Here is a 13,285-nt window from a genome sequence, read left to right as displayed (position 1 = left end):
AACTAGCTTGAAATTTTGATTAAAAACAAAGTCTGGATAGTTGAACTATAGCTAATGAAGGGAAAAAGAAAAACATAGTTTGCCTGACTTTCTGATTATAATGGTCAGAGATGGACTCATAGGATGAAAGATGAGGAGTTTCTACCATGTTTTCCCAGAAATTCTTTGAGCTGTACTTATTTTGGCCTTGGCACAGTGGCTTTGTAGTATTTTTGTTGCCACAGCCTACCTCAGTAGGAAATAATTCCCCCTTCTTAACATCAAATGGTAGAACATAAACAAATCCACAGCCTTATCTGACAAATGAAGGAATACAGGAATTATGAAAATAAATTAAAATCTATTATGTTCCCTCCCATAACTGTAGTGTAACCTTGAGTGTACTGGAGAAAACCACCCCGTATCCTGTAAGAGCCAAAACAATGTAACAAGCTTTATTTGTAAATTTTTATTAAAAAAATAGGAAAAAAATGTACAACTTTCCCCTCCACTTTAAACAGCCTCTTGTTAGAACAATGACTATTGGAGAAATCACTCCTATAGCACTGTTGAAATTACAAGCCATGTATTAAAATAATCTCCCCAAAAATAGTTCAGAGAAGAAATAGGACTCTGACGATTTCTTGAGTTGCTCCAGTTTGGATGCACTCAAGTGCTAAAGAGATTCCAAATTCATAAAGAGGGAATGCAAATTGCTGAGACGTCCAGAGAAGCTGGAGTTATAGCCAATAAGCAAGAATGTTAAAATCTCAAGGATATTAAAGCATTTAACTAGTGACACTCATTGAAATAAAATGAGTTTTATTTTTTTATTTATTTCTCATTGACGTTCTGAGAGAGAATTCTAGCTGAGCTTTGGTACCTAACCCTAACCCATGGTTCTTGATATGGTTGAAGTGACCAAAGATAATAAATGTGGGGCAGAAGAGTTTCCCATTCCACCACAGAAGGGCTTTTCTTCTACCCATGTTTAAGGAATGAACAGTCTTATACAGTATTTGCATGTAGCAAATGATTTAGGAGAACAGAATATAGAACTTCTGATCACGTATAGTAGAGTCTTTATTGCCATTGTACAAAATAAATACAATGAAATTGGTTAATTCAAGGCAACGAAGTATCAAGTATCTGAACCAGTTCAGATTATCGGTCCTTCTGATGGTATATATACAGTATCCTGGGCTAAATATCCTACTTTTTGAAGTGACACTTTTTACTTTATCATATTTTATTTTGTCAGATGGCTTGGAGAAAGATCCTGAAATAATTTACATTATTATTCTGATTTTTAAAATGAGAGTTTTAAATTCAGCTTCATGAATGATGACATTGTCAAAAGATCAGAATGCTGCATTTCAACTGGTTGTACCATTTCATTTGCATTGCCTCTTTCTTCTGCATGAAAAAGAATTATAATTATGATTGCTACTGAAATGGGCATTTTCTTAGAAATGACCAAGTGCTGTCTTTTAGAGGAAGCTACTGGCAAGTTTACCAATAGCTTAAATAAATAAATAAATAAATATTGGTGTATTTCTTTATTGCAATATTAAATAGGCTGAATGCCATCTGCTCCAACAATTTGTCAGTGACAACTATAGGGAAAGGAGCCGGCTATTTGGAGAGAGTAGACAGATTTCTCTCCATCTGTGCTTGTATTACAAGATGTCGTTTATATTTTAGATCTGCATAGTTGTGAGTCAAGATGTCATATCAAGGTCAAAAGGTAGAGATGCCTGTCAACATGCTTTGTCTTGGAATAACATGACAAGTGCAATTTGGTGCTTCAGGCATGGCTTAGAGCTGCCCTGTTGAGCCTTGAAACCAAGCTCTCCGTATTATCATTTCAAAGGCAAACACTAACTTGATAATGCTGCAAATTATCAAGCAGAATGCTTAATCTATTACAAATTACTCTGTGTAATGTGAAATCTAGTCTTGGACTGCTCAAATGCCAAAGCCTTTAAAGTTGAAAGGGTTTCCTTGAAGCCCAATCCTGTGCTCACCAGATATGTTGAGCTGTTAACTCTTGGTATTCTCAAGATATTTCCATTCACCAATCGTTCTGTGGCAATCGCCTTCAGTTTTGCTGACCTTGAAATGCTGAGAATAGGCAGGAATCACTGTAGGCCAGGTGGTACCTACTCTCCTGCTAGCAACAAAAGAATGTAAAAAAAATCATGCAGTCCATGTACCATCTTTATAACTTGTGCCAGTCCTGAAGAAACAAAAATAACCCTAACTCTTGCTGCCACTCCACAGACAGGAAATAAAATAAATTGCTAGTGCATCCTCACTTCTCTATTTTTATTTCATTTTATTGATATGATAATGTGTTTATTTAGGCAGAAATCTGGGTGGTTAATGGGAAGGAAAATTTTCTGGGTTTAAAATTGCTGATCCCCCTGCCTTAAAAAGTATCTTGTAAAATTGACAATCAGGTGCTAGGCACAGGGTACTGAGGCTTTTGGTTGAGGAGATTGTGATGGATGGAGAGAGCTGAAAAAAGGAGAGAGGCAAGAATTCCCACCACAGGGTCAACAGACTGCCATAACTTAGCAGAATTATAACAAAAATACTGGTTTTACTCCAGTTCTATTCTGCTTAGATGTCTTCTCCTTCCAGGAATCTAATGGCCATCAATCTCCACTGTGTTTCTTTTGACTTATGGTTGATTATGGGATAAAAATAAGTACTCTAATCTCTCCATGTCCCCAACTCCCAGGTCATGGCCCACTACCGGGCCTTGAGCCGTTCTGAACCAGGCTGTGGAAATGGTGGGTGAGCGTGCGCACACACATCCCCTCTTGCGTGAGTAGCAGGATAACATGTGCATGTGCACTCCATTTGTACAAGTAATGGGTGTGCATGCCATTTATACAAATGGAGCTGCATGTATGCGTGCACTTTTCCACTATTTGTGTGGAACCATCCTCCCCCCCCCTACCAGGCCTCATAGACAGAAAGGTTTGGGAACTTGGTTCTATGCCATTGACCAAGTCAGTTAGTAACTCTACTTTTAGATGTTACTTTTCTAGATGTTGTTGTGAGTCATCTACACAAGTTGGCCTAGATAACTTTTTTTTTTTTTGCTTGTTCTTCTAAGCTCTAGGTTGGTCTTCATAGAGATTTGTTAGCATCCATAATAGCGGAGTAATTATGAAAGGTTCTTGGGAGCACAATGATTATATGGATTTATATACATACACACACACATATACACACTTTGCTTCAGTATTTACCCTCCACTGACCAGGCAATTTTATGAATACAGATCAGTTCTGAATGGGTGCAAAGTCCACATGTAGAGCCAAGGTGGCGCAGTGGTTAAATGCAGCACTGCAGGCTACTGCTAGATCAGCAGTTCAGCGGTTCAAATCTCACCGGCTCAGGGTTGACTCAGCCTTCCATCCTTCCGAGGTGGGTAAAATGAGGACCCAGATTGTTGGGGGCAATATGCTGATTCTCTGTAAACCGCTTAGAGAGGGCTGAAAGCCCTATGAAGCGGTATATAAGTCTACTGCTATTGCTATTGCTATTGATCTGCCTCAACCAGCATGGCCAAATCATAGTCACAGTGTTCTGCATTTCCAATCTTATTATCTCTTTTCTGTAGCTTTTTAAACCAAACATGCTGCACAATGGCTATATAGTCATGTACTCACTCATTCTAGCATTCTTCCTCTCTTGATCTTGAACAGCGCCTATCAGATTGTTGTTGAAGAGCTACATCCTCATCGGACCAAACGAGAAACCGGCGCAATGGATTGCTACCAGATTCCTGTCACATATCAAAATTCCCTGAACAATGGCTCGCCCTATTATTTTGCTGCAGAATTGCCTCCTGGCAATCTTCCAGAAGCAGCAGCTTTCACAGTTGGTGACAATAGAACTTACCAAGGCTTCTGGAACCCACCTTTGGTGCCTCGGAAAGGGTATAATATCTATTTTCAAGCCATGAGCAGTGTTGAAAAGGTAAGTGCATACAGGTTTTCCTTGTTTGTTTGTTTGATTGTTCATTGGTTCATCCACGCATTCATTCATTCAATTTTGATCAATCACAACTACAGTCTGACTCTAAATCATTTGTTTTTCCAATACTGTAAGACTAAGACCATGATCAAGAGAGAGATCTCAACAACAGCATGGGAATTTTGACTCTTTTTCTTGTTTCTTACCTGCCATGTGTGGTAAACAACTTGACATTAAAAGTTATTGTTGAATAACAAGAATATTTGTTATGGGTTAAAAATTGTATGCTACTTTCCTTGAAAATGGAGTACTAACAACAATGTAAGAAAAGTTTCAGTATGACCAAAGATCTATAAAACATTTAAAGAAAAAAATAAAAAATATCCAATTTGAACATTTGGTTTCATATTTTGATATAGTCCGAGATATTCTAGTGTCTGAAAGAATATCATGTGTGTATGTCTCTCTCTCCAAGGAAGGAGGGGAACAATTTAAATTGACAATCTCTTTTACCTTAGTAGTATCTTAAAACTGTCAGCAGAAGCAGGATATCTCATACTGTATAATTATAATTTCAATTAGTGTGAATTTTTTATTCTCAGGTCTTAGTCCTTAATCTGTTTTTTTTCCTAAAACAAAAAAAGTTTCTGTAATCCACAAATTCCACATACAACATTTTTAATGGAAAATACTCTGTCCCAAATATTTAGAGTAGTGGTTTCAGTAAAATTAGTTTAGCCATATTATCATTTTCCATTTTCAAAAGAAATAATTCCCTTCATCTCTCTTTCATAGTTCAAAATATTAAATTGGTTTTGGAAAAAGAAAACCTAGGTTGCTTGGCAGGCTCGTACGAAATGACCAAGTTTTCATAGTCTTCATCCCATACTTCAAATAAAAAGAGTATATTTTTAAAAGCCATTTATTTGAAATATGATCTAGGTGTACTCCTTGTTTGTACAAAAACTCAATGTACAAGTTGAAAATTACTTGACTGCTGTGCAGGTGTTGAAGGTATGACCAGAGGTTCCTACTGCAATTTCCTCACTGTTTGAAATTTTGGTGCCACAGAGTAGTGCTTCTATTTCAGTATGTATATCAATAGAGAACAAAGCAACAGGAAGTTCAGTACTGTTGGCAGTTGTAGGTGTGAAAAGCAACATGACATGATAACCCTCATGCTGATGCCATTGAATCATTTTCTCTTATAAACCCAAATATGAGACAAGAAAAGGGAGAAACACCATTTGGGATAGTAGCCGAGATATTTAGGACTGCAATTTCCAAATTAAGTATGGCCTTGTATAAAACCTTGGTTGCCTTCTTATGATGTCCCAGTAGCAGATGGTTGGGAAAAGATGAGGGGGAACAAGGGAGGATTTGCTGTTAAATTGGTAGACTTTGAAATAATTAATCTGCTTTAGAAAGACGGATTTTCCTACCCTGCCATTTGCATTTTGGCTGCAATTAATAATATAGATGTTTCAGCTTCAGTGATTTTACCATCAAACCCCTAGAATGAATTCTTGCCTAATGTTGTAATTATAAAAATTAGCTGAATATTGTGGCAAGATGGGAAAATGGCATCATTTTTAAAACCAGCCTACAATGGGCTGGGTGAAGCTGGAGGATTTTCCTGAAGCTAGTATGTGCTTAAATTAATGACCATAAAATTTGTGATGTATTCTCACATAGAGAGAAAGCGACAAGATCAAATTAACTAGTAAGTTCAATTGAGAGGAAGATCAGCAGATGAAAAACAGAAGACAATATAAAATTTTGGAGACCATATTAATGTCAATATAGAAGCATACATGTGTGTGGAAAGATGCCTAATAATATAAAGGCTGGGTTCATATTCATGCTAACCAATGAACTGTGTAGCCATGGTTCTTCGAATAAAATACAGTTGGTAGGGTTCCCATAGCATGCTAAGCCAAAATAAGGAAACCATGGTTTGGTTTAATAGAATTGTGAAATTGGTTTCCACATATGGTACGATTTACTCCCAGTCTTCAATTGAGGTGGCAGGAATTAACCTTTGAATCCTCTGGATACAAAACATTTTCTTTATCTCTGAACTTTAGTGGAAAAAAATATTTTACAAATTCCTTTCTAGATAGTATGTGGCTCTTCATTTTTTAATTTTAAACTTGGATTAGAGATTTGTAAGTAGGGATGGAAGTATGAATATAAGGAACTTTCTTCCACATTTGATGGGAATGTAAAATTGGATATTTAGTTTTATATATTACACTGAATTAATTGTGTCATAAGTATTTACCTTCCTATTTATGTGGCCTACATTTTGCTAGATCAACAGGATGATATTCAAATCATATCTTTGTATTTTAACAGCTAAGGCGAGCCAGCTTGATATAGTAGATAACACATAAGGTTAGATATCAGAAGACTGTGAATTCTAGTCTCACTTTAGATACAATGTCAGTTGAGTGACCTTGGGCCAGTCCCTTCTCAGTCCTAAGGAGGAGAAAATGGAAGCCCACTTGTGAAAATCTTGCCAAGATAACTGGACGAACTTTTCCCACCAGTCACCTGACTCAAAGGAACAGAAACCAAAAACCAACTAAGACTTGGCTTAAAAGTTGGCCTTGCTAGTTTCCTACCCATCATCCATTCTTTAGCAGTTAAAATGAGAGTGGGATTGTCTTGCTGCAGAGATTATATATTGTGTTAGAATCAATATATATAGAGAGATAGATTAGATAGATGCGCTTTGCTTACCTAAAATCCATTCTCTGAATATGAAAGCAAACTTGGATGATTCAGTAATACTTGGAAAAATATAAATACAGATTAGTGAAATCTCATTTTGCCTTTGCATTTAGTTTAACATCTATTACTCACATCTTCCTCATCCTATAATTTGTACACAAGAGCATGCATTAAACTACTGTTTTGAATTTGCCCTGATGATATACTGGTGATACTAATACATTTGGACTAAATGTATTTATTTATTTTTTTGAACAGGAGACCAAAACTCAGTGTGTTCGAATTGCTACTAAAGGTAAGAGATTTTACCCCCCATGAATAAAAGGGCATAGATATTTTGATTTATTTATTTTTGCTGAGAGTTTACATACTAAGTCCTGTAAAATGTTTGGACTCTGTTTGATGTTGTACCATGCAGACAGGGGTAATCTTCCCAGGAGATGAGTTATACTTTAATGCTGGCTCAGTAGAAAGTTTTGCTTGTAGGTGAAAATACAACAGCAGCATTACTCAAAAGACAGGAGACTACTCTTGTGCCAACCACAACTGGCAGTAGTCATTCCAAAGAACAAGTTGCTCAGTGCCTAATTATTAAGTTTTATTAGGAAGAAGCTTAATTCTAGCAAAGTATTTTGCTTTTGAACAGGAAACCTATTATAAAGGATAGATTAAAGGAGGACATTTCTGGTTCTTTTTTGATGTCAACCGAGGGAGCTTTGTCTCTTTTATGAAAAGAGTTCACAGAAGGGTATACTTCTTTGACTTCTTTTATTTACTTGTTTTTAAAAAAGAATTTATCACTAGAACTAGAATGCACCAGGGATAGGTTTGAATTGAAACCATTCTGGTTTGAATGTGTGAAGCACTTCTTTTCAGAGTGTTACATTTTTTTCAGGCCTGCTGGGCTGAACCTACTCCCAGTTTTTTTCTGTGTGTGTGTGTTTATGCCTGGTTGTTGTAACTATATCTACTCATTTACACAATAAGATAATTAAACTCATCCATGTTTTGTTCCAATGCAAGTGTCTTATACATCTCTTATTTTGGATTGCATTAAACATACTAGGATTTTGTGGCATGCTTTAGGTTAATCTGGACGTAGCAGTCCTACAACAGGAAGGCCAGTTGGAGCAGTGCTTCTACATTATTTACTTACCACAGGATAGCTTAGGATGCAAATGCAGCTCTAATGCCATTAAATCAAATTAAATTCAAACAGACTAATGAAGGATTTGATTATGTGACGTGCCATAATTGTGTGGGTGGTAAGGAACCACATAGATAGACACTCTCTAGGATCATCTGTTGCCAACTTGGCCTTTGTGATTTTTCTAATGCTGTACTCATAATTACTGCTATAATTGAGTCCATCCAATTTATTTTCCTTTTCCTTCATTTGCTTTTTCCACATTGCACATTAGGTCCTCATATCATGTGTCTAAAATATGACAATTTGAGCTTGATCATTTGTGCCTGGAGTGAGAAATCTGGATTGCTTTCTGCAATATCCATTTGTTTGCTTTCTTGGCTATTCATCATATTTGCAACCTTCTCCAACATCAACATTTAAAAGCATCAATAGTTTTTCCATCCTGCTTCTCAATATTCTACTTTCAGTTCCATATTCTGAAACTATTGACAGAATAATTATATTTCTATTATTATAGTAAATATTATAATTATAATTGTTGTAGATACAGGTCCTTTTCCAAGGCTTTTGTGGCTACTGTGGCATATAACTGGATTGCTGATTCCTTTATTATTTGTGGTTGATCCTAAAAAGCAGAAGCTATCTACAACTATCTTCATTGCTGATTCTAAGGATGGTTGCTGCATATGTCGACATTAGTTATGTCTTATTTATATTTAATTTCCCATTTTTTCCAGTATTCTCATTACCATAATTTGTACATCATTACCATTTCAATTATCATAGTAGTGTCTTCAGCCCTAGTGATGATACCATTATCAATTGGGGGTTAAAGATAAAGGTTCCCCTCGCACATATGTACTAGATGTTCCCAACTTTATGGGCAGTGCTCATCTCTGTTTCTAAGCCGAACAGCCAGTGTTGTCCGAAGAAATCTCCATGGTCATGTGGCCTGCATGACTAAACCCCAAAGGTGCATGGAGCACTGTTACCTTCCCACCAAAGGTGGTTCCTATTTTTTCTACTTGCATTTTTACATGCTTTCAAACTGCTAGGTTGGCAGAAGCTGGGACAAGTAACAGGAGCTCACTCCATTTCGCGCCACTAGGGATTCAAACCGCCGAACTGCTGACCTTTTTGATCAAAAAGCTCAGCGTCTTAGCCACTGCATCCTTTATCCAATTTAAAAACCATAGTCATCTACTTCCAAGCCAAATTATTCTCCCAATAGTTTTACTTATTTTACTTTATTTATTTGATTTCTATAGCCACTCATCTCAAACAAATGATTCCGGGTGGCATTCATTATCATAAAAGCATCAAATGAAATAATCCAGAGGGCAAAATCTCTGGCAGAACAACCACTCTCCTTGTTCCCATCAGCTGACATTTATTGGGTCTAGCCTGTATATCCAGCATATTGAACAAATAAGGAAAGAATATACAGTCTTTTCTCACTCTTCTGCTGATATTGAGTCAGTCTGTTCTGCTACATTTCACTTGGATTGTGGCTTCCTCTGTGCATGTAGGCTTTGCATAAGGACAATAAAATTCTATAACATACCTGTATTTTTCCTTAAGGACATTCCACAACTTGAAATAGTTGATACAATTGAGGCCCTTTCTATAATTGATAAAGCACTTACAGGTTTCTTTTAGTGTTTTCAATTTTCTGTTATTCAGTGTGCATCAGCAATAGGATCTCTGGTTCCTTGGCCTTTTCAGGTGACCCTGATAAACATATGCAGAAGCTGTTGCCCAGGCAACAGGAGCTGATACATTATTAATTTTTTATTAAGTTTGAACAGCCAGATAACATTTGGAAGTGACTCAAACAGACCCCCTCCCTAATTTACTTTTTTAATTATAAGAAAGAGGAGGAGGTAACAGCTTAATAAGACTTGTAAGATTCTGTTATTATAGCCAGTAAAAAAAGAGAAGACATGGTGTACATTGGTATAAGACAGTGATGGCGAACCTTTTTGTAAAGGTGTCCCAAAATTGTGCGCGCACATGCTATCACATACGTGTGAGTGCCCACTCCCATAATCCAATGTGTCCTGCCCACCTGCGCATGCACACATGACCCCCACCCCACATGGGGAGAAGTTTTTGCCTTCCTCAGGCTCCGGAGGCTTTCCTGAGGGCTGGGGAGGTGAAAAATGGACCAACGAGCCAACCCGAAGTTTGGGAACAAACTTCCGGTTGGCCTGTTGGGCCTGTTTTTTGCCCTCCCCAAGCTCCGGAGGCTTTCTTGAAGCCTGGGGACAGCAAAAATGGCCTCCCCAGCCCTCTGGAGGGCCGAAAATCAGCTGGCCAGCATGCACATGTGCATCAGACCAGACAGTGCATGTGCCAGCAAATATAGCTCCATGTGCCACCTGTGGCACACATGCCATAGGTTCGCCATCACGGGTATAAGATGCTATAATTCAGACAGTACAGGTTGTTGTTGGATAGATTGATGTAAGTAACAATTATCCTACAGATCCACCAAACTTTTCCTTCATAATCAAAGCTCTGGTTCCTGAATTAGTTGATGCTGCAGTATATTGAACTTCACTAAGACATGCATTTTTTCCCCTAATAGTGGTGATATAGGAACAAGTAGCTACTGTTGATTCTTTGCTACTTTTGATTATTCAAGGTCCCTTTGTGTGAATATGTGACAGTAAATTTTAAATTGCTTAATACCTTTAGAGGCTTCCAGCATTACCCAGAATGGAAAATACAAAATCAAATTATTGTGATAAGCACATCACATAATCCCAAGCAATAAAATGCAAGGACCTAAAATCCCTTTTCAAACTACTTGGCAACTATCCCTAACTCTGCAAGGATCTTTTCCCCTTCTCTAATTTAACAAGACTTTCCATCACCCAAACTTTATCACCTATAGAACCAATTTTAGGTCTGCTGGGTATTTGAGTAGAATTAAATTCCCTCCAACACACACACACACACACACACACACACACACACAGAGAGAGAGAGAGAGAGAGAGAGAGAGAGAGAGAGAGGCGCCATGTGAGCACACACACACATACTTCATTTTTTAAATTGTTTCCTTTCTACTTGTCTTAATGAGAGAGAATTAACTATGCCTGTACCAGGATTAGCAAAGTTTTTTTTTTGCTTCTAGGTGAAGAGGATGAAAACAAAATATTATAATGGATCTTCCTTATCAAAAATATCTTTCAAAATCCAGGGTTTTTTTTTAAGGCTTCTAATGCTAGAGAGCTGTAGAGATTTCTGCATGAGCAATTATTTTTGTGTCTCTGAAGACTTGATAAGTATTTTAAGATAAAATGAAGTAATAAAGCATTGGGAAGTGTATGACTCAAACATTCATCTTTGCTTTGACTGAATTAAACAACAGGCATTGATTTTATTAACATCTAAAATAAGTTAAGATTTTTCCATTTTAGTAGTTAGTTAAAATCACAATTAACATTGGATGTAATATGTAAAGAAAGCCACCAAAAGTATCACAAAGTCTAGATATCTGTTAGATGAAAGAAAGCTTCTTTTAGCTTTCCCAGATAAACAGAACAAACCCACCACACATAACTTTGCACAAAGGAAGAGTAAACTGCTATGACTAACAATTCCAAATCTGCCCATGGCCTGCAAAATCTTGGATGAAGCCTTCAAAATTTCTCCAGGATTGTTATTTTCAGGAAGGGACACTAAGACAAATAGCAGGGAGAAAAAAATGAATTATTTAATGTGTCACTGACAATCTGGAAAAAAGTCACATTTGTGAAGCAAGCTAGTATCCATCTGAAAGTCCTTAAATAACTCTGGTGGGAAAAAAAAGTAGTTCTTTTCATAAAAATGCTAACAATGAGAGAGCAAGTAGATTGAAAACAGACATTATAATGCCTCATGTGCAGCTGTTGTGGGGCGGGAAGCAAATATTAAATATCACCAGACAATTTGGGTTATCCTTTCAAAGATATTTTTTCACCTAAATAGAGAAAAGGAATGATCGTGGACTGGCAAAAAAATCAACAGGAGCAGGAGTGACTTCCAACTTCCCTAGGAAGCTTGAAGTTACTATCAGAAATCTCCCTTTCCCTTCCCTTCCCTTAAAGAATAACAGAATAAGAGCTGAAAGAGACCTTGAAGGTCTTCTAGTCCAACCTCTTGTTCATGCAGGAAACCCTCTACCATTTCTGACAAATTGTTGTCCCATCTTTTTTTAAAAACTTCTAATGTTGGAGCATTTACAACTTCTGAAGGCAAGTCGTTCCACTGGTTAATTGTTCTCACTGTTAAGAAATTTCTTCTTAGTCCTAGGGTGCTTCTCTCCTGCCACAAAGAAGAGGGAGTCAAACTATTCTCCAAGGCACCTGAGGGTAGAACAAGAAGCAATGAGTGGAAACTAATCAAGGAGAGAAGTAACATAGAACTGAGGAGAAATTTCCTGACACTTAGAACAATTAATCAGTGGAACAGCTTGCCTCCAGAAGTTGTGAATGCCCCAACACTGGAAGTCTTTAAGATGATGTTGGATAGGAATTTGTCTGAAATGGTATAGGGTTTCCTGCCTAGGCAGGGGGTTGGACTAGAAGACCTCCATGGTCCCTTCCAACTCTGCTATTGTATTGTATTGTATTAGAGTTTCCATTCATTGCTTCTTATCCTGCCTTCAGGTGTTTTAGCTGTGGCAACCCTGACATATTGGAACAATGCCCTTCCCTTCCCAATAGGCAATTAAGAGGGGGAACAAGGAATTGTGGAACTGGCTGAAAATTATAATGGGACTTTGAAAATGAAGATCAGGTGATGGATCAGGGAAGACATGCAGGGGTTGTCATGGATCAGAAAGTGTATCAGATTGCGCAAGAAGTGCCATTTACATCTGGTAAGGTACATGGAGGGGTAATGCAGATCAGGGAGAGAGTGTGGAAGTGGAGAAGACATGTCAAGGAGGCATGAGTTGGGGAAGGTTCAGGGTGGCAGCACAGGTCAAGAGAGCATGGACTGGTAAGGATACACATAGTTCATTCCTCCCTATTCCTCCCATCCTTCTGTTTGCAGCAGGCACATAAATGGCTGCTGCTAGGTTGGGGAGGGAATAGGGACTGACTGGGAAACTCACAGAATGTTGAAAATGAAGATCACTAGGCTACAGCAGCAGCAATAGCACTGAAGCAGCCATAACTTCCCCAAATTTAATTCCCTCAGGAGTCGTAGGTCCCAGATTTTAGACAAAGTCTGCGAGCTAGCCCATTTGAGGTACCTTGGTTCACAAAGAGTTGCCTTTTATGCAACATTTTGCCCAATTAAAGGTCATGAATGGACAGATGGATTAAAGTAAAACTGTCAATATACACCTCATATGAACATATCTGGGATACTTTGGGAAAAGCCCAAACAGAAAAAAAGGAAACTAAAATTATCAGGACTTAAACAGTATCT

At 37.6% G+C, this 13,285-nt stretch overlaps 1 protein-coding gene across 5 annotated transcripts in view; it reads left to right on the top strand.

The window, feature by feature from the left end:
• The window catches only part of PTPRK (protein tyrosine phosphatase receptor type K), a 434,312-nt gene that overhangs the window by 340,278 nt on the left and 80,749 nt on the right, over positions 1 to 13,285 (top strand). For all 5 annotated transcript variants that reach the window (XM_032215027.1, XM_032215025.1, XM_032215026.1 and 2 more), the window contains exons 12-13: positions 3,702 to 3,975; positions 6,967 to 7,003. In XM_032215027.1, the coding sequence (XP_032070918.1) occupies positions 3,702 to 3,975; positions 6,967 to 7,003 (311 nt within the window). The remainder of the gene's footprint in view (positions 1 to 3,701; positions 3,976 to 6,966; positions 7,004 to 13,285) is intronic.

The sequence above is a fragment of the Thamnophis elegans genome, chromosome 4 (genome assembly GCF_009769535.1).
Source record: "Thamnophis elegans isolate rThaEle1 chromosome 4, rThaEle1.pri, whole genome shotgun sequence".
Lineage (NCBI taxonomy): Eukaryota > Metazoa > Chordata > Lepidosauria > Squamata > Colubridae > Thamnophis > Thamnophis elegans.
The sequence above is the reverse complement of the archived record's forward strand: the minus strand, read 5'-3'. Positions and strand labels throughout refer to the sequence as shown.